Raw genomic sequence first — 22,199 nt, 5'->3', positions numbered from 1 at the left:
ATCTGATTCTGCCTATTGTGAATACACATCTGTGTCTTTGGAGCCTGCCGAGTAAGGGTCACCCCCTTCAGCTAGAAGAGTCAGTGGATGGGGGTAAGTAAAGGGGATACTAGAGTGTGTCCTGAATATAATGTAGTTCATCAAGTCTGCTGCTAGTGAGAGCAAGAAGACTTAATTCATCCATACATGTGGTTGTATGGTTAAAGCAGTGTGACTGCTTTCACAAGTAAGAGTTGTTCTTATCCATTGTGAATAGTTCCAGTTGGAGTATCCCACTAATCTCTTCTCCCATCTGGAAACCCCTAGCAACCAAGTGGAAACTATTAGCAACCAGCTGCAGGTAACCAGAGAGGGGCCTATGAAGTCAACACTCAGCAAGCCCTACGGGGACAGTGCTGCACTTGAAAATTATAAAGTCACAAGAAGGAACTTTTATTTTAGCCCTGAGAAAAACTCTCATCATTAGGAATCTAGGTTACAACTTTCAGTTTTTCAAGTTACTCCATGAGAACATGGATTCCTTGTTGTGTGATTTTTCACTTATAATTATCATTGTTACCTCTCATCAGGGCTGCTGATAAGGCAATAAAGCCAGCCATCCTGTACTGGGCCCAGGCCCCATCAGTTCAAAAGGGGGGCCCAGGGCTGACTGTACTTTCTTATTGCAGACACCAATCCTCTTCTGCCTTCCCCTCCAGTGCTGCCAGCTTCTCCTCCTATTTCTCCCTTCTGCTGCACTACTGGGAGATTGGTTCTAGCACATTGTCCCCTTCCATCTGCTGTCCGGACCCCCCTGTGTGCTCCTTTCCCCTGCAGCACTGCCTACTTTTCTCCTCTCCTCTGCTGCAGGGCAGGCAGCTGTTGCAGGCACACAGGAAATGTTTCAAGATGGAGAGCAGGGGAAGGGGCCAATAAAAATATAATTTATTAGCCCCTTCCTTTCCTGAATTAACATGGTCAGTGATCGGTACATTTATCACTGAAGCATAGTGAAATGTCTTTACTAGGCTTCAATTTGTGAATGAGCAAGACGCTTCAGAGCTGTTCCAATTTATTCATCTGTGCAGCTGAGGCTACAGAGAAAGGGACTGATAAACCTATTAAACCTATGTCCTCAGTCACTTCTGGCTGGGGGGGGGGGGGTGCTGTCAGGTAGGCTGTATGGGGCCCCATGATTTCTAACAGTAGCCCTGCTTCTAATTGTTGATGTGCATGACAAATAAATCACCATTTTCTGAGTTATTCTGCCCTTTACGTCGGAGGATCTAAATAATTATAGTATATACAGATAAAATTACAGACTTACGCAAATTGATAGGCTGCAGAAGAACGTCACTTTTCATTTCATAGACTAGAGCTTTCCAATTAATGACATTTCCTTGGAGGTCACCAGATATGACCTTCTGAATGTCTTCTGGTGTCAGGACATAATCCCACATGTGGACGTCACTTATTTCTCCAACCAATGACTGAGAAGCATCAAACCCTCCACCATAAGAACCTTGTTCCTGTCCCAGAATAACACTGGTTTTAACTTCAATAGAAGACTGTCCCCAAATATATCCTGTGGTGGAGATTTTCCCATTCGCCCAAAGTTGGACCGCCCCAGTTCTCGAGTCCCAGGTCACACAGATATGGCTCCAGTCTAGAGGCTCTGAATCCCTCTTGAAAACAAGGATTCCATTGTTTATGTATACAGTATAGGTGGTTGGAGCCTGGAACCTGATTAGAAAAGCATTTCTGTATGTTGGAGTAGATAAAGAGAAGAGAGAATACTGGCGTGAAAGTTCGCTGAAGGTACGTAGACAGACGCTGACATCCTGCAATGGTCTTGTAATTGTAGGTCTTATAATAACATGAGCTGTGTTGCTTTCTTTGGGGAAGACGAAGACTTTACCCTCCAAGTCTAGGGAAGGAAACAGACAAAAGTCATTATAACACAAAGTGCATAAAAAACGGCCTAGTAGCTCAGCGCCAAGGAAAACTTCTCTACGAAAATTGATGTCAATAATATACACCTGTACTCTACACACACGTATATTTTTAGCAGCTACTATAAAATATATTGTACATTTAACAAATAGCAATTAAAAAGTCCAACACATGCTGTGTCTTTAAACTGCCATAGCAGCACTCATGTCAGTCCATCTGCATATGACACGCTTTTCTATAATTCCTTATATAAGAAAAGTTCAATGAAGTAACTTCTGTGAGTGGGTGAAATTTCTTTACGGTGATTTAAGTTCTTGATACTTGTGCACCACACACCCAGGCGTATTACCACGTGAAAAAGATCTCGCCCCTTTGGGGGTAAACTCACCACATATCAGAAAAACATATGCCTTAAGCACATCGATTGTTATCACTTCTAAGAGATATCCACTGGCTCTGCTAAGATTCTTATTAGGTATGGAAGGCTCCAGTAAACTAGGATCATGTGAAAGAGTAAAAGAACCACATAGCATAATCCTGTTTAACCTAATTTTTATTGAATCCAAAAGCCCCCCTTACAAAATATATGTACAGTGGAAACTCTGTTCTGTGGATAATCAGTTCCAGGAGAATGCTCGTATTCCAAAGTACTCGCATATCAAAGCGAGTTTCCCCATTGAAGTCAATGGAAACGAAAATAATTTGTTCTGCATTGACTTCAATGGCATGCAATACCGCATGCGGCCAGAGGCGGGGGGCGCCGGAGAGCCTCAGAAACGGCCAGAAAGGACAGAGCACAGTGCGGCTGAACTCGGCAAACCTCGGAAAGACTCCGTTCACAAGCCTTTCCGAGGTTTGCTGAGGTCAGCCGAACTGTCCTCGGGCCTTTCCGTGCATTTCTGAATGGCGACGATCGGCTTCGGCGCTCCCCACCTCAGGCCAAAAGCAGTACTGAATCCTGCTCTTTTTGCGAGACAACACTCGTAAACCGAGTAAGGATTTTTTAGAAATACAGTGCTCGTATTGTGAAACGCTCGTTAACCGCGTTACTCGCAATCCGAGGTTCCACTGTACTAGCAAGAATATACAATAGAGCATTGAGAAGCAAACCGTAGCAAAGTCACCGGTCATGTTGTGAAGAGAGGCAACTGCATCTATCGAACAGTTGTACTAGCTTCTTCCTGGTGTTACCAGCTGACGGTGACCCGCAAACGTCACTTCCGGTTGTCATGGAGATCATGTAACTGACACAATTCGTCACTTCCGACTTCAACTGATGCCCTCAGTTGAAGTCGGAAGTGACAAAATGCATCAGGTGAGTGATCTCCACCTAGCGACTTGGCACATGTTAACTACAGTGTGGATCTGCAGTCAGGTCTGTGTACAGAGCAGCCAGTGGAGAAGTCCCGGTTGGCCAGAAAGAGCAAGGAAGTGGATTCAGAGAGCATAGCTGAGTTCCAGGACAGAGATTCCCCCATGAAGATAAATAACACCAGCAGGGTTGAATCCCCAGACTGAGATTCCCCTGTGAAGTACACCCGCAGCAGAGGCTGAAGGCCCGCCACCACCCACAGCCCAGGCAAAACTACTACTGAGCGGTTGGTGCCCACCAGTACTGTCTCTCAAGAGCAGGTAGATGGATCAGAGAAGCCAGCTGTTCCAGTCACCCCAGCGTGGAAAGAGGTGAGCCGGCGGGGAGTGACTGCGGTGGGGAGATTGATTAGGGGTCACCTAGACTGCAGGCTGAGTTTGGGCCCCTAGAGTCACAGCTAGACAAGTGGTCCACTGCCAGTGAGTCTGAAGTCTAGTGGGAATAGGGGAATTACACACAGGAAGGGGAACTGGTAGCAGAACTCTCTGGTGAAGTGTCAACCCCTACACAGGTCGAGCGATTTACTGTAGTTGACAAGCTCTTATCTTGTGGAGAAGGGTTACAGTTGATCTCAGCTTACATATAGCATTGGGTCCAGTCTGGGGGCTAGAATGCTGCATATCAGGACTGGATTGTTAGGTCCCCACAGTCCTATGTTCCCCCTGGACAGGGCAGGATTAAGGAACTTCCTCGTTTTTTGTGGTTCCAGCAATAAGTGCAAAAGAGGACCTGAAATGGGGATCGGACTACACGTATGTCCCCAAAGATGTGATGGACAACATCGAGACCTTTCATACTCAGTGGGAGGATGAACTTTTGTGGGACTTTCTATATGTTCCAAAGCCACTTGGGGACCTCACAATCCTAAAGTTTGGGCCCGGTTCCAGGATATCAAGCAGGAATGGAGCTTGGGACAGGCCATCTACAAAGACAGAGTAGTCCTGGTTAAGGCCGGATGGCCTAAAAGAAGCTACTCAATTATCATTCTGGATGCTAGTGGACTTAAAGTATCAACCAGATGCCCCTCCCTCAAATGTATTTTTGAGCCCAGGGACACCCTTGTTGCAGTAAGTGGCGTTCTCATTTAAGTAAAGTGGCTGACGCAGGATTCCAGCGTCTGGAAAGAACTTGCTGATGCTGATGCCTTCCATTTCTTGTTCAGCACTGGGCCGGTAATGTATCCCTCATCCCTGCTTTTTGCTGTTTGTTTCTTTTTAGGAGTGGGAGGAGGAGTTTGGCCTGGACTGCTTCATGTTGAAAAAAATACATTTACATGGACTCTGTGTATATATTTTCTTTTTGAAGGTTTCTTGATGTTGTGTCAGAGAAGGGCCCCCTCTGCGGAAGTGGTGCTTCTGCTGACCTATTGTAATGTGTACCTAGTTGCATTGTATATTTGTTTAGCTAGTGACAGAGATCTGTCAGCTAGGATTGTAAATGTGATGTATATGCTAATGTACAGAACTACTATATTTTTCTACACTAATTTATTATAGCAATGCGCTGTATATTTTGTGCATAGCCCCTTCCAATGTTGTTCCCCTCCAATTTTTCTTATGGGATGCCCTTGCTTCTGGGGTGGCTGTTTTTAGGAGGGGGTGAGTGTAGCACCCTCTAGTATGCTATTAGATTGGTGCAGGCAAATTTATTGGCTCATGGTAAAATGAGTCTTGAATCTGGGTCAAGAATTGATTGCAGGTCAGGCTGGATGACTCAAACAGGCAGGTCTCTGGTGCCTCCACCTGGTTCTGGAAGTTTGGAGACATTTCTATAAGCTGGAGGGCAGAGGCCAGGAGGGTTGATCTGCATACTTAGGGGAGCTTTGCCAATTCCCAGGCAGTGGGCCTTGCATGGTGGCTGAGCCAGGCCTTAAATATGGATAAGTCATGCTGGCAGGGGGAGTCAGGTGGAAGATGGAGTGTTAAGAAGACTTGTGGTGGCCCATGAGGGGAACCCTCTACCTGGGGAGGTGGGTCTGCCTCGGGCTTGAGCTTGGACTGGCCTTGGAGGACCCTAACAGCAGTGTGGTTTGAAAGGAATCTTACCTAAGGAGCAGTGGGAGAAAGAAGGACAGTGTGATTACATCAGCACACTCAGGGTCTTACAAGAGGAGAGACTGCCACATGTAGAAAGCCTTTCTGGAAGACAGCATTGTGCTTAACCCTTCCTTTCCCTTGCCCTGGGAAATCTTCGGAGCAGTCAGGTGGGCTGGTAGTCTTGCAGGCAGTAGAACTGGGATCAGTTTCTACAGAGGAGTGGGAGATACTCCTGGTTGTTGCTTACTACATAAAGTAATCCTTTCTAAGGGAGAGTTCCTAGCCCTTAAGGAGCTTTTGCATTTTTTCATCTTAAGAGACTGTTAGTGTCCGGAAAGGAGGACGGTTCAATACCTTGTACATAGGGAGGAAGTTGTCCCTGGTTTTTGTTCTTTGATTCAAGTTGTGCATCCCATAAATACACTCTATGTCATGACTCAGCCTTACTGCCCCCTCATCTGTCAGTGGGAGATTTGCAGCTGACTAGGGATGAGCCCGAAGTTCGAGTCAAACGCAAATTCAAATCGAACATCGGGTGTTCGCCTGTTCGCCAAATAGCGAATAATTTGGGGTGTTCGCGTCAAATTTCGAAAGCCGCGGACCCTTTAAATGTCTGTGGGAGAAATCAAAAGTGCTAATATGCATGGTATTGTCATAAAAAGTGTTTGGGGACCCGGGTCCTGCCCCAGGGGACATGTATCAATGCAAAAAAAGTTTTAAAAACTGACGTTTTTTCGGGAGCAGTGATTTTAAAAATGCTTAACGTGAAACAATAAAAGTTAAATATTCCTTTAAATTTCATACCTGGTGGTGTCTATAGTATGCCTGTAAAGTGGCACATTTTTCCCGTGTTTAGAACAGTCCCTGCACAAAATGACATTTCTAAAGGAAAAAAAGTAATTTAAAACTGCTCGCAGCTGTAATGAATTGTCAGGTCCCGGCAATACAGATAAAAGTCATTGAAAAAAACGGCATGGGTTCCCCCCCAGTCCATTACCAGGCCCTTTGGGTCTGGTATGAATATTAAGGGGAACCCCGAACCAAAATTTAAAAAAAAAATTGCGTGGGGGTCCCCCCAAAAATCTATACCAGACCCTTATCCAAGCACTCAACCTGGCAGGCCGCAGGAAAATAGGGGGGGACGAGAGAGTGCCCCCCCTGCTGAACCGTACCAGGCAACATGCCCCCAATATGGGGAGGCTGTCCCCATGTTGATGGGGACAAGGGCGTCATCCCCACAACCCTTGCCTGGTGGTTGTGGGGGTATGTGGGCGAGGGCGTATCGAATCTGGAAGCCCCCCTAACAAAGGGGACCCCCATATCCCGCCCCCCCATTTGAATTGGTAAAGGGGTACGATACCCCTACCATTTCACAAAAAAAGTGTCAAAATGGTAAAAAACACAGTAGACAGCTTGGGACAAAATTCCAAAGAAAAAAAACTCCAGCGATGTAATCCATTCTCTACCTGGGATACGGAAAAACAACACCCGCTGTGACAGCTCTTAAATAGCTAAGGGCAGGGCCACCCGTGATGTACGTGGGTAACCCCGCCCCCGTGTGACACAATGGGTTTTCTGGCGGTTTCCCCGAGGCGTCATGGGTGACCCTGCCCCCTTCTGACTCCATGGGAAACTCCCATTGCCTCAGAGGAGGGCGGGTCACCCGTACATGTCACTCGGGTAACCCTGCGGCGTTTCCCCATTGCGTCAGAGGGGGGTGGGGGTCACCCACGCACGTCACTGGTGGCCCCGCCCTCAGCTATTTAAGAGCTGTCACAGCGGGTGTAGCGTCATTCGGCGGGCACCTCCCATGGAGGCAGAATCGGATTGTGGCGGCGTGTTTTTCCGTATCACAGGTCGAGAATGGATTACATCGCTGGATTTTTTTTTCCTTTTTTAATAAAGGACTTGTCCCAAGCTGTGTCTTGTGTTTTTTACCATTTTTGACAATTTTTTTGTGAAATGGTAGGGGTACAGTGTACCCTGTTACCAATTCACATGGGGGGCGGGATCTGGGGGTTCCCTTGTTAAAGGGGGCTTCCAGATTCTGATAAGCCCCCTGTCCGCATACCCCCACAACCACCGGGCAAGGGTTGTGGGGCCCTTGTCCCCATCAACATGGGCACGTCCTCCCCATGTTGAGGGCATGTGGCCTGGTATGGTTCAGGAGGGGGGGCACTCTCTAGTCCCACCTCTTTTCCTGCGGCCTGCCAGGTTGCGTGCTCGGATAAGGGTCTCGTAAAGATTTTTTGGGGGAACCCCACGCCATTTTTTAAAATTTTGGCACAGGGTTTCCCTTAATATTTATACCAGACCTGAAGGGCCCGATATGGAATTTCTGGGGACCCCCACGCAATTTTTTTTTACATTTTGGTTAGGGGTTCCCCTTAAAATTCATACCTGACCCAAATGGCCTAGTAATGGACTGGGGGGGAACCCATGCCATTTTTTTCAATGACTTTTATCTGTATTGCCGGGACCCGATAATTTGTTATAGCCGCGAGTAGTTGCTTTAGAAATGTCATTTTGTGCAGGGACTGTTCTAAACACGGGAAACATGCGCCACTTTACAGGCATACTATTGACACCCCCCAGGTACGAAATTTAAAGGAATATTTGACTTTTTTTGTTTAACTTTAAGCATAATTAAAGTCACTGCTCCCGAAAAAATGGCCGTTTTTAAAACTTTTTTTTTTGCATTAATACATGTCCCCCGGGGGCAGGACCCAGGTCCCCAAACACTTTTTATGACAATAACTTGCATCATAACCTTTAAAATTAGCACTTTTGATTTTTCACTTTCGTGTCCCATAGACTTTAACAGTGTTCACGTGTTCGAACAAATTTTTTGCCTGTTCGCAAGTTCTGGTGCGAACCGAACCGGGGGGGTGTTCGGCTCATCCCTACGGCTGACGGCTGAATGTAAACAAATGGTGGGGGTAGATGGCTGACATCATCAGCCAAATATAGAAATGTCCATATTTGGTCAATTACATCATCAACCATCTCAGCCCCTTTACTGAAATTCCAATTGTCAATGGGGAAGCTGTCATTTGGTGACTGTAGCACCGTGAAGTGATAGATGTCATTCATTGGGATTGAATGGTTTGATGACATGATTGATGATGGATTTAAATTGTGAGACTTTTTTGTTTTTTCTTATTTTTAATAAAGAATTTATAGAAACGTGTCATTATTTACACTCCACACTTTTTTTGTGAGTATATACTCCTTACTCATTCATATTGGGAGGGGGTGGATATCTGGAGGTTCATTTATACTGCATTCATGGGGGTTTCTAGATTCCAATAAGCCTCTTACCCACAAACTCCCACAATCACCATGCCAGGAATGTGGAGAAGAGGTCCTTGTTCTCAAAAACATGGGTACAAGATGCTTTTCCATTGGGGTCCCCCTGGCAAGGTACCCTCCTCATGTTGAGGGCATGTGGCCTGGTATAGTTCAAGATGGGGGGTACATGCCTAAAGTGGTTCTGCATGTGGATGTAGTGGGGGAAATCAGGTTCTACAGGGTGAAGTGGTGATCAGACCCCACTATCTAGCGGCAGGGCAGGTCTGCCTTTTCTATCTCAGAGTGTTTGTGGTTTACAGCCACAGCATACAGAAGGTTGTTGAGAGGATGACAATGCTTTTCTCTTCTTTCTCCTCTAAGGTAAAAGGCAACCAGTTGTCTCCAACTGCTGCAAATGGACCCTTTTCTTCCTGCTTCTCCTCTTCTGCAAATTCCACCATAGCCCACACGATCACTTTGTTGCTGCAGGAGGGTGATCTTGGTCTTATGCAATAATTTCTCATTTTGGTTATTGAGAATGAGGAGGCAAGGTAGCAGGTGGATCCACGTCACCGGAAGTAGCCGAAACCAGGAAGTCTGTGGTGGTGGACACTCAGACTGGGACACACCAGAGAATCATGCTGATTGTCATGATAACTTGTTACAGGGTTTGTCCCTTACCCCAAAACATGTTATCCTGGCAACCGGCGTGATTCTCTGGTGTGTCCCAGTCTGAGTATCCACCACCACAGACTTCCTGGTTCCGGCTTCTTCTGGTTATCCACCCGCCCCCTTGCAGCGGCCGGCGAGAAGGGTCCAACATGGATCCCACGGTCCTCATTGGTAACCGTGTTCCCCAGCATATCCTGCATGCCTGTGGTATGGGTTTGGTCATCAACTGGTAACCACTGTTCATGTCATTTGGTTTTAACTGTGTGTAGAATAAACCTACACTGTTTCAATGGATACACTGTTCTCTGTGTTTCTGGGCTTTTGATATCACTGCTGGTCAGCCCTTTGAGGTCTTATCACATCGTGCATATAAGAAACCCACATGTCATTTCAGGAGACCTTGTCAGTGTTATGTTCTGATGATTGACAACCTCAGCATTCCATGTTTCCCTGTAAAGGGGGATGTGTCCATTCCCTCCACTCAGGGCTCGGATTACACTCAGCTTCCTTCTCAATGCTGTGCAGTGTGTGTATCAGATCCCCATCCTTCCTGCCTTCAGGAGCTAAAAAATAGCTTGTGGTTTGTGCACTTTGAATGGCTAGAGAGAAAAGTGTGTGGCAGATAAACAGGTACAACTTATGTAGGAGGGTTTGTTTTATCTCTGTACATCACCCGAGGATAGTTACTTCAGTTGATACATGTAAGCGTTTACAACCATTTTAAGCTCACAGTTCTAGATACATTACTCACTCATTCTGCCCAAAGTGGAAACAGACAGCAATGACAACATATCAGAGTGTATTAACTTTTCACACTTTATGACCTTCAGTTGTTTCTGGTTCCAAAAGGTCCATGCAGAGAACTGTACTGAATGGCCAACCCCAAAACTTGTCCAATACCAGCCCAGCCCTCCCCTCTCCACACACAGACTACATACTGCAGATGGGTGTCTATGACAGCTCCACCCTTAACAGGCTGTCTCTCTCTGAGCATATGATTTCAGGTCATGGCTCAGACCTCACCCAGCCCCGGGCTCTCCTATGCAATTTAGAGATATAAAAGTTGTAATGCAGTGTGCAGAGCATCCTATAGGAGGGGAGAACCCAAGCTCTTCTCTGGAGAACCTCTTTAAATAAAGGAGAAATGGAAAAGCAGGGGAACATTTGAATAGCAGAGAAGATGGAATATTACAAGTCACTTATTTCCACTAGCAGTAAGTATACGCAGGATTTATCACCTACCTTCCCGTGCAAGAGACGTGGGGACCAGCAACAGCAACACCAGCACACTCAGCTCCATCTCTCTGAGAACATACAAACACAAATGAGAAATAATGAATCTCTACTCAGCATTTGTGAGTAGAACAAAAAATTTACAGCCAAAGATATCTGGACACCGTATTCAATAAGTGGCCACATAAGTCACAACTAGAGATGAGCTGAATGTTCAGTCCTGTACACATCTTGTTCCACCCCTTCCTTCACGCTGAATCTGAATGACAGGTCTGGCTGGTGACAACTGACATATTAGGGGCTTGGCCTCCTGGGTGACCATAATGGACATGACAATATTTGCTGATGTCCACCGATAACCATCGAAGTGACATCTTCATATACTATTCTTTCCCATCAGAAGGGACTTGATGCTGTGGATGGCTTTCTTAAGCGGGATATAAGTTTGTCATCTATACAGATGAACTTTGTACTACAGCTATTAGAATTTCCAATGGGACATACATTTTTTTTGTTTGGAGGGTCTTACTTTTTACAAAATAGAGGAGTGGCAATGTGAGCTAAGTTTGCTCCTGACATGGCCAACCTCTTTATGGACAAATGGGAGGAGGATACAGTTTATAAGGATCAGAGACCCAAGCTTTTTTTTGTAGGAGGTAGATAGATGTGCTTCTCCTGAGGGATGGAGACATTGAATCCTTGAATTAGAATTATATGAACGGAGGATGCAAAGCTTAGACGATTGTGAGAACATTTACTATTCAAATGGAACTGTGACTGATGCAATAAAATTTTCTTAGACCATGCAATGCTGTACCCAAACAAAATTTGCGTCCTTTTCTTCCCACAAATAGAGCTTTCTTTTGATGGTATTTGATCACCTCTGCGGTTTTTATTTTTTGCGCTATAAACGGAAAAAGACCGAAAATTTTGAAAAAAAATGATATTTTCTACTTTTTGTTATAAAAAAAAATCAATAAACTCAATTTTAGTCATACATTTAGGCCAAAATGTATTCGGCCACATGTCTTTGGTAAAAAAAATGTCAATAAGCGTATATTTATTGGTTTTCGCAAAAGTTATAGTGTCTACAAACTAGGGTACATTTTCTGTAATTTACACAGCTTTTAGTTTATGACTGCCTATGTCATTCCTTGAGGTGCTAAAATGGCAGGACAGTACAAACCCCCCCCCAAATGACCCCATTTTGGAAAGTAGACACCCCAAGGAAATTGCTGAGAGGCATGTTGAACCCATTGAATATTTATTTTTTTTGTCCCAAGTGATTGAATAATGACAAAAAAAAAAAAAAATTACAAAAAGTTGTCACTAAATGATATATTGCTCACACAGGCCATGGGCCTATGTGGAATTGCACCCCAAAATACATTCAGCTGCTTCTCCTGAGTACGGGGATACCACATGTGTGGGACTTTTTGGGAGCCTAGCCGCGTACGGGGCCCTGAAAACCAAGCACCACCTTCAGGATTTCTAAGGGTGTAAATTTTTGATTTCACTCTTCACTGCCTATCACAGTTTCGGAGGCCATGGAATGCCCAGGTGGCACAAAACCCCCCCAAATGACCCCATTTTGGAAAGTAGACACCCCAAGCTATTTGCTGAGAGGCATGTTGAGTCCATGGAATATTTTATATTTTGACACAAGTTGCGGGAAAGTGACACATTTTTTTTTTTTTTTTGCACAAAGTTGTCACTAAATGATATATTGCTCACACAGGCCATGGGCATATGTGGAATTGCACCCCAAAATACATTTAGCTGCTTCTCCTGAGTATGGGGATACCACATGTGTGGGACTTTTTGGGAGCCTAGCCATGCACGGGACCCCGAAAACCAATCACCGCCTTCAGGATTTCTAAGGGCTTCGGAGGCCATGGAATGCCCAGGTGGCACAAAATCCCCCCAAATGACCCCATTTTGGAAAGTAGACACCCCAAGCTATTTGCTGAGAGGCATGTTGAGTCCATGGAATATTTTATATTTTGACACAAGTTGCGGCAAAGTGACACATTTTTTTTTTTTTTTTGCACAAAGTTGTCACTAAATGATATATTGCTCACACAGGCCATGGGCATATGTGGAATTGCACCCCAAAATACATTTAGCTGCTTCTCCTGAGTATGGTGATACCACATGTGTGGGACTTTTTGGGAGCCTAGCCATGCACGGGACCCCGAAAACCAATCACCGCCTTCAGGCTTTCTAAGGGCATGAATTTTTGATTTCACTCTTGACTGCCTATCACAGTTTCGGAGGCCATGGAATGCCCAGGTGGCACAAAACCACCCCAAATGACCCCATTTTGGAAAGTAGACACCCCAAGCTATTTGCTGAGAGGCATGGTGAGTATTTTGCAGCTCTCATTTGTTTTTGAAAATGAAGAAAGACAAGAAAAAACTTTTTTTTTTTCTTTTTTCAATTTTCAAAACTTTGTGACAAAAAGTGAGGTCTGCAAAATACTCACTATACCTCTCAGCAAATAGCTTTGGGTGTCTACTTTCCAAAATGGGGTCATTTGGGGGGGTTTTGTGCCACCTGGGCATTCCATGGCCATAGAAAGCCTGAAGGCGGTGCTTGATTTTTGGGGTTCCGTACGCGGCTAGGCTCCCAAAAAGTCTCACACATGTGGTATCCCCGTACTCAAGAGAAGCAGCAGAATGTATTTTGGGGTGTAATTTCACATATTCCCATGGCATGTTTGAGCAATATATCATTTAGTGACAACTTTGTGCAAAAAAAAAAAAAAAAATTTGTCTCTTTCCCGCAACTTGTGTCGCAATATAAAATATTCCATGGACTCGACATGCCTCTCAGCAAATAGCTTGGGGTGTCTACTTTCCAAAATGGGGTCATTTGGGGGGGGTTTGAACTGTCCTGGCATTTTATGCACAACATTTAGAAGCTTATGTCACACATCACCCACTCTTCTAACCACTTGAAGACAAAGCCCTTTCTGACACTTATTGTTTACATGAAAAAGTTATTTTTTTTTTTGCAAGAAAATTACTTTGAACCCCCAAACATTATATATTTTTTTAAAGCAAATGCCCTACAGATTAAAATGGTGGGTAAAAATTTGCGCAGCGATTTTTCAAACGCTTTTTTTGGGGAAAAAACTCACTTTTTAAAATTTTAATGCACTAAAACACACTATATTGCCCAAATGTTTGATGAAATAAAAAAGATGATCTTAGGCCGAGTACATGGATACCAAACATGACATGCTTTACAATTGCGCACAAACGTGCAGTGGCAACAAAATAAATACATTTTTAAAAGCCTTTAAAAGCCTTTACAGGTTACCACTTTAGATTTACAGAGGAGGTCTACTGCAAAAATTACTGCCCTCGATCTGACCTTCGCGGTGATACCTCACATGCATGGTGCAATTGCTGTTTAAGTTTGACGACAGACCGCCGCTTGCGTTCGCCTTAGCGCGAGAGCAGGGGGCGACAGGGGTGCTTTTTTTTTTTCTTTATTATTTTTTTTGCTTTTTTATCTTATTTTTAAACAGTTCCTTTCATTTTTTTTTTTTTTAATCATTTTTATTGTTATCTCGGGGAATGTAAATATCCCCTATGATAGCAATAGGTAGTGACAGGTACTCTTTTTTGAAAAAATTGGGGTCTATTAGACCCTAGATCTCTCCTCTGCCCTCAAAGCATCTGACCACACCAAGATCGGTGTGATAAAATGCTTCCCCAATTTCCCAATGGCGCTATTTACATCCGACGAAATCTAAGTCATAAAATGCTCGTAGCTTCCGGTTTCTTAGGCCATAGAGATGTTTGGAGCCACTCTGGTCTCTGATCAGCTCTATGGTCAGCTGGCTGAATCACCGGCTGCATTTTCAGGTTCCCTGTTGAGACAGGAGAGCCAGAGAAAAACACGGAAGACGGTGGGGGGGGGGGGCATTCCCTCCCACGGTTTGTAAAAGCAGTCTAGAGGCTAATTAGCCGCTAGGATTGTTTTTACATGAAAGCCGACCACTGGCTGAAAAGAATGATACCAAGATGATACCTAAACCTGCAGGCATCATTCTGGTATAACCACTCAAATTTGTGAATGGCGTACCTGAAGACAAAAAAATGGTTAACAATAAAGCACAGTAAACGGTAAAGTATAAAAAATTGCATGCCTGAAAAACAAACATGATAAAACATAATAACAATAAAACATTGCAGAATAGAATACAGTAAAAAAGAGCAGAACAATAGAGAGAATAGAGAGAGAGAGAGAACAATAAAACGACAACTATTTTTTTTTATTTTATATATTTTATTTTTTTTTTTACACTTTTTTTTGTAACTAACTTTTATAACTGTAACCGGTTCCAGGTTCGGGTCTCTCAAAATGCGATGGCATTTTGGGAGACCCTGTGAAAGTGTGCCTAGTCTGTGCAATGCTGTACCCTACGCTAATACTCAACTAGTGCATAGTAGCGTTCAAAACATTCACCAATGCAAAGACCAGGATTGTCAGGACAGGAGGGACAATAATAGCGGGTGTCACGTCTATATCCGCGCTTGCTGCAGACACGACATCTTTTTTGGGGGTTCGTTGGGTAGGGGTACTCGGGAGGACATATAGAAAATGCCTCTCATGCAGCCGACTGCATTTGGTTGGGGATGTGAATCAGTGGCGTCTCCAGCTTTCAAATTTAGGGGGGGCACATGGGGGGACAGGGACAAAAGTATGGGGGCAACTATAAAATGCATATATATATATATATATATATATATATATATATATATATATATATATATATATATATCTCCTGGGGCCCTTTACTACGACCCCACAACGGGCCCTTTCACATGTTCTGCAGTGAGCTCCCTTCCTACTGTATTGGGGCCCCCCAGGGTGGCAGAAAACAAGAGATAAATGTCACCAGCATATCAAGAAAATATAAGGATCCAAGGCAGTGGGAGAACTATCAGGGTTGCAAAGGTTGTCTTGCCTCCGGGCCCTGGTGTTCTGCCACTGTGGGGTTCCCCAGCCTCCTCTTGCTGTCCTGCCCCTGCTATTGACAGTGCTGGTCTGGCATCTCTTGGAATTTACAGGCTGGTTCTCCTGTCCTAAGGATGGGAGAAATCAGTCTGTTTTTTCAGTAACTGAAAGTCCTGGTGGAGTCCTTCCTGCAACTCGCTCTTCTCCCTGCCAATGAGGATGCAGGTGAAGGAGCAGATCAGGCGGCCGTGGTTGTGTGAACGCTCGCATTATGCAGTGTCAGCTAGCAGGGGAGGGGGGAGGAATCACCCGCAGGAGCTGACTGGGGACTCTCTCCCTCTTAGACATTGATTTTTTGTAAAAAAAAAAAAAAAATTTTTTTTTTTTGGGGGGGGCACATGGTGGGGCACAGCATAATGTTGGCGGGGTCAGGGCCCCCTCTGGCCCCCCCCTAGGGTCGCCATTGATGTGAATGGGGGAAGTACGGGCTCTGCAGAAGTGGTGGGTTCCCAATTAGGATTGGCGAATGCAGCAGGAAGGGCACTATGGGCACGACGGGCCTGTGTTTGTCTTTTTGGTGGCAGCGGGACACTACTTGTGCTTGCCACCTCACCAGCTTGAACTGCACTTATGGGACTCGCCACGTCACCAAGTGTTACTGCAGTGCTGGTTTGACTACGACCGGGGTGTACTAGGCCGCTGGCGCTTGCCAGTTCACCAAAACGCTACCAAAAAAACTGTTAACGATCGCAGGGATCAGGCCTGACTCTGCGAACGCTGCAGTTATGCGTTTAGTCTTTTGTAAGTGACAGTGATCGATCGATACTGCACTTGGGTGGGCTGGGCTGGGCCGGGCGGAGGGGCAAAACGTAGGTGCTAGCAGGTATCTGGGCTGATCCCGCTAACACTGCGTTTTTGGGAACCCTAGACTGCTGGGGACGCTAGTATAGATCTGATCGGATCAGATATTGACCCGTTCAGATACTATACCACTAAGGGAGGTGTACAGTGCGTGCGTGGGTGTTAGTGCTACTGGCGCTAACCTGACGCTGCTTGGGGCTGGTGCTTGCCAGTTCACCAAAATACTACCAAAAAAACTGTTAGCGATCGCAGGGATCAGGCCTGACTCTGCGAACGCTGCAGTTATGCATTTAGTGTTTTGTAAGTGACAGTGATCGATCGATACTGCACTTGGGTGGGCTGGGCTGGGCCGGGCGGAGGGGCAAAACGCAGGTGCTAGCAGGTATCTGGGCTGATCCCGCTAACACTGCATTTTTGGGAACTCTAAACTGCTGGGGACGCTAGTATAGATCTGATCGGATCAGATATTGATCCGTACAGATACTATACCACTAAGGGAGGCGTATGCTGCGTGCGTGGGTGTTAGCGGTACTGGCGCTAATCTGACGCTGCCTGGGCGATGCATATCACTGCCGGGCGATCAGGGGGCTAAACCTTTATTGGGTAATAAACGGCGGGTGCCCTGACACTATAAAAAATAAACGAACTAACCAGCGTCACCCGTAACACTTATACGGTGATCAGTGGTGAAAGGGTTAACTAGGGGGCCATCAAAGGGTTAAAACATTTATTCGGTAGTATATGGGGGTCCCTGACGCTATAAAACGCTGACGGCGAACCTAAATATTTACGTCCCTAACTAGCGTCACCAGCGACACTAATACAGCGATCAGAAAAATGATCGCTTAGCGACACTGGTGACAGGGGGTGATCAAGGGGTTAAAACTTTATTAGGGGGGGTTAGGGGGGTACCCTAGACCTAAAGGGGGGTAACAGTAACTGTCCCAACACTGTAACTGTCACAAACTGACACCATGCAGTAATCAGAAAAAACAAAAAAAAACAAAAAAAAACTGCTTGGTGTCAGTTTGTGACAGGGGGGGGTGATTGGGGGGGGATCGGGGGTTGATCGGGGGGGGGGGGATCGGGGTGTTTTGTGTGCCTGGCATGTTCTACTGTGTGTGTGTGTTGTGCACTCACTCACATGTCTTCTCTCCTCGGGCCGGAACGGAAATTACCGAGCCGAGGAGAGATGACATCATTTCCTTTGCTGCTGTTTAGCATACAGCAGCAAAGGAATGATTCGATTGGCTGGCGGCGATCGCGAGGGGGGACCACGAACGGATGGCCTCCCCCTCACCTCCGATCGCCGTGGGACAAAAGACGACCGCCTCGGGCACCGGGGGGGGGGTCTGATCGGACCCCCCACCCGCGGAAGGCAAATCACGTACATGTACGTGATTTTGCCTGTCCGTGCCACCTTGCCGACGTACATCGGCGAGAGGCGGTCGTCAAGTGGTTAATAAATTTTTTGTGGTTTGGCGGTGGCAGTGGGCAGATCTAAAACTGTTTTTTTTTAATATATGAATTATGAAAAAATGTGTTTTTTTTCTTTTTATTGAAACTCTTTTTGGTAAATGAGTAGGGGTACGACATACCCCTAATCATTCACATAGGGAGGGGGGATCTGGGGGCCCCCTTGTTAAAGGGGGATTCTAGGTTCTGATAAGCCCCCTGTCCACAGACCTCCACAACCACAGCCCAGCATTGTCGGGAAGAGGCCCTTGTCCCTATCAACATGGGGACAAGGTGCTTTTGGGTGGGGGGCAGAGCCCCCTCTGCCCCAAAGCACCCCCACCATGACCCAAAGCACCCCCACCATGTTGAAGGTATGTGGCTTGGTATGGTTCAGGAGGGGGGGGCCTTGTCCCCCAGCTTTTCTGGATGTTTGGTAAGGGTCTGGTATGGATTTGAAGGGAACTCTGTGTTTTTTTTTAACAACAAATTGGCTTGGGGTTCCCCTTAAAATCTATGCCAGACCTGAAGGGTGGCCTGGTATGGATAGGGGGGGGTACCACATCATTTTTTTTCATTGCGAGCAATGTTTTTCTTTTTTCATTCAGCTGTCAGTGGGGAAGCCCATCGACAGCTGATGACTCCATTGTTAAGGATGCAGCGGCCGACCCTACTCCTTAACAACTGCTATTCACTGCGCACTGATTGGGCAAAGCTTTGCCCAGACAGGGCATAGAAGTCATTGTGCAGTGCAATGTGCATTGCAGGGCACTCGGCGGGTGGACATGCCACTGAGCGCCCCGCAAATTCAGGTTTCCTCCAACGGGCGAAGAGGCAATGTTTGGGACGAACCTTTGCTTGGCCTGAACAGTTCACCCAACACGTCAGAATTGGGTTCCAGTAACCTTGCTGCTGAGTGGTGGGAATGCAGCCTGTTAGGTTAAGCTAGACAGAGCACCCCTTACAAACTCCCACTTGGTAAAGAAGATCTTCCTGGTTTACCCAACAGTGTTACAATCCTGGTCTAGCTAGGGGCCAATGTGGGATAAGCAGAGAGAGACGCTATCCTGGAAACACAAGAAACCTTCAGGCCTGAAGTACCTGATATCCCTGGCACTAAGACATGCGGTTGTCAAGAGAGAGACCAGTAGCATAGTGAGTGGGCTTTACAGTTCAGGCCACATGTTATTGGCACACCATGTGTGCGGCTGGCGGGCAGATGGGTTGCTACTCATGGGAGGTGAGTGAACCCAGGGTGGGTGAGCCCATTGTGCTTGTATGGGCCCCATGGAGCGAGCAGTGGGTGATTCTGGCACACATGGGTGGGCCACCAGTGGTATCTCTGCAATCGTCAGACGCAGGAGAATTTATTCTGGGTTGTTGTTTGGTGGCAGGTCATGGTAAAAGCAAGAAATTGAATGCTACATTTTGAAAAAAAAAAAATTCTTACTATTTTGGGTCAGTTTTTCTTTGATAATAATTTAAAAAAAAATTGGAAATATCCATTACCATTTACCACCAAAAGAGAGAACAATTCATCCTGAAAGAAACGCGCTATAATCTACCTGGATACACTCAGTAGTTGTGATGATGTGTACAGATTTACTAACACAGGTCAAAGTTGCAAAAGTGATTTGAGGTATCAGGATTGGTTTTCCCTTCTTTATGGAGGGGTTAGGAAGAGCGATTTGATGGGTCAACGGAAAAAAATGACTCTTGTTGTCAGTATACAATATCTTCAAGATCTGTACAGTATGGAACAGTTTACTAGAGAAACATCTGCAGCTGTAATTTGTATGTCAGTGATATGTGGCTTAGAGATTTAACCCTGTACTTTGATGTCTCGTATTGCTGGAACTTTTCTATGACAAAAAAACTATTAAAATGCATGATTTAAAATAAATAAATAGCTAAATAAAATAAAATAAGAATAAATGCACATTTTCCTGCAAAAATGTGTAAATGTATTAATTTGTTTTTTTTCAATATTTTTAATAAAGCTATACAGTGTACAACAAATGTATCTTTTCATACAATGTACAAAGAATTTAACAACAATTAGGGTATTTTCACACTGCTCACTTGCAAAAAGAGTTGTTTTTTTCATTTTGCACCTGTGAACAAAGGACGTGAAACTCAAAAAACGCACCAAAAATGCAACCGCTAGTGCATTTTTAGTGCATTTTTGATGCAGTTTCCATTTATTTCAATGGGGACGTAGGTACTTGTTGGGGAAACAAACATGCACCAAAAATGCAGCAGGCAGGATTTTACAAATGCAACAAACCTTCAACTGATCAGTGTGAAAAGTTCCATAGGATTTCATGGTCTTGTGCTTTTCGTTCGCTTTTTTTAATGCAAAAGCGGATCAGTATGAAAGCAACCTAAAGTAGACCCCAAGGAGTAAAGATTGGTCAAGTAGTCTATTGTCGAGACCCTGGCCTTTAACAAAGGTCAGCTGCTGCAGAATGGAAAGATGGAGAATGAAGGTCGTCCATATAGACAAATATGTCTGTATATGGTGACCCCTCCAACTAGGAGTACAGATATCAGGATAATAGATTTCTGTATATGGTGACCCCTCCTCCTAGGAGTACAGATATCAGGATAATAGATTTCTGTATATGGTGACCCTTCCTCCTAGGAGTACAGATATCAGGATAATAGATTTCTGTATATGGTGACCCCTCCTCCTAGGAGTGCAGATATCGGGATAATAGATTTCTGTATATGGTGACCCCTCCTCCTAGGAGTGCAGATATCAGGATAATAGATTTCTGTATATGGTGACCCCTCCTCCTAGGAGTACAGATATCAGGATAATAGATTTCTGTATATGGTGACCCCTCCTCCTAGGAGTGCAGATATCGGGATAATAGATTTCTGTATATGGTGACCCCTCCTCCTAGGAGTGCAGATATCGGGATAATAGATTTCTGTATATGGTGACCCCCTCCTCCTAGGAGCAAAGATATCAGGATAATAGATTTCTGTATATGGTGACCCCTCCTCCTAGGAGCAAAGATATCAGGATAATAGATTTCTGTATATGGTGACCCCTCCTCCTTGGAGTGCAGATATTGGGATAATAGATTTCTGTATATAATGACCCCTCCTCCTAGGAGTACAGATATCAGTATAACAGATTTCTCTATATGGTGACCCCTCCTCCTAGGAGTAAAGATATCGGGATAATAGATTTCTGTATATGGTGACCCCTCCTCCTAGGAGTACAGAGATCGGCATAATAGATTTCTGTATATGGTGACCCCTCCTCCTAGGAGTTCAGAGATTGGCATAATAGATTTCTCTATATGGTGACCCCTCCTCCTAGGAGTACAGATATCGGGATAATAGATTTCTGTATATGGTGACCCCTCCTCCTAGGAGTACAGATTTCAGGATAATAGATTTCTGTATATGATGACCCTCCTCCTAGGAGTAGAGATATCAGGATAATAGATTTCTGTATATGGTGACCCCTCCTCCTAGGAGTACAGATATCAGGATAATAGATTTCTCTATATGGTGACCTCTCCTCCTAGGTTCCTGGCTGTTATGCTGATTTCTGACTTCTCTTATCTGCATACTCACTCCTGGTCAATAACCACATACACATTTAATGTAACCCCCATCATTTGTGCGTTACCTTCGATCCCTGTGTTATCGGTCTGGTTGAATCTATCTCCGTTTTTCCAGCCTCAGCCCCTCTCAGTGCTCAGAAAATGGTGGGATGAGAAGACAAAGGAGTCTTATACCATCTGCTCAGACCTCCTCCTCCTCCTTCCCCTGCCACCCCCAGTGAGATCAGCATTGCACAATACCAGAGATGAAACAACAGGAGCCTCTGAGCACAGTATAGACACGTGTCATATCATAAGAAGTGGTTGTACCATAAGCATTGACCCTTTCATTTCCATTGGCAGACAAGGCCAGATGTTAAGGATTTGTTTTTTTTTTCCAACAATGACTTTTTGATTTTTTTTTTTTTCAAACAAAAAATGTTCTCTATTTATTTTATATTTTTGAGGGTATGGGGCTCATGTGCTTCTATGCAATCCAGGCAGATCATGGCTGGTGGGAGGGGCCATCAGGGGGATGTACATGGCTTCCTGAAAACATCACAGCACCTGACCTCAGTACTCCTCTCAAGAGCTCTCAGTCTTGATGGAAGCATTGGGAGAAGTTAGGCAAAAATCACAACCCCTTGATGGGTGGGGGTCAGTCTGGAGGAGTGGGCATTCCCAGGCAGGTTGTATTTGCATACAGACACCCACATGTGCTGCTAAGCCTCCATAACTTAGAGAACGAAATCCAATACACCCTCATTGATCAACAATCACCACCTATTGGTACATTATCATTGAACAATCACC

The 22,199-nt window shown here is 45.1% G+C and overlaps 1 protein-coding gene across 1 annotated transcript in view; it reads right to left on the bottom strand.

Moving 5' to 3' along the window:
* The window catches only part of LOC141133796 (uncharacterized), a 74,438-nt gene extending 52,554 nt beyond the window's left edge, over nt 1–21,884 (bottom strand). The window contains exons 1-3 of the mRNA XM_073623352.1: nt 21,473–21,884; nt 10,546–10,607; nt 1,307–1,906 (exon numbers count right to left, since the gene is read on the bottom strand). Coding sequence (XP_073479453.1) covers nt 1,307–1,906; nt 10,546–10,603 — 658 coding nt within the window. The 5' untranslated portion in view covers nt 10,604–10,607; nt 21,473–21,884. The remainder of the gene's footprint in view (nt 1–1,306; nt 1,907–10,545; nt 10,608–21,472) is intronic.
* Nucleotides 21,885–22,199: the final 315 nt, after the last annotated feature.

Source organism: Aquarana catesbeiana, linkage group LG03 (genome assembly GCF_042186555.1).
Source record: "Aquarana catesbeiana isolate 2022-GZ linkage group LG03, ASM4218655v1, whole genome shotgun sequence".
NCBI classification, from domain to species: domain Eukaryota; kingdom Metazoa; phylum Chordata; class Amphibia; order Anura; family Ranidae; genus Aquarana; species Aquarana catesbeiana.
The sequence above is the reverse complement of the archived record's forward strand: the minus strand, read 5'-3'. Positions and strand labels throughout refer to the sequence as shown.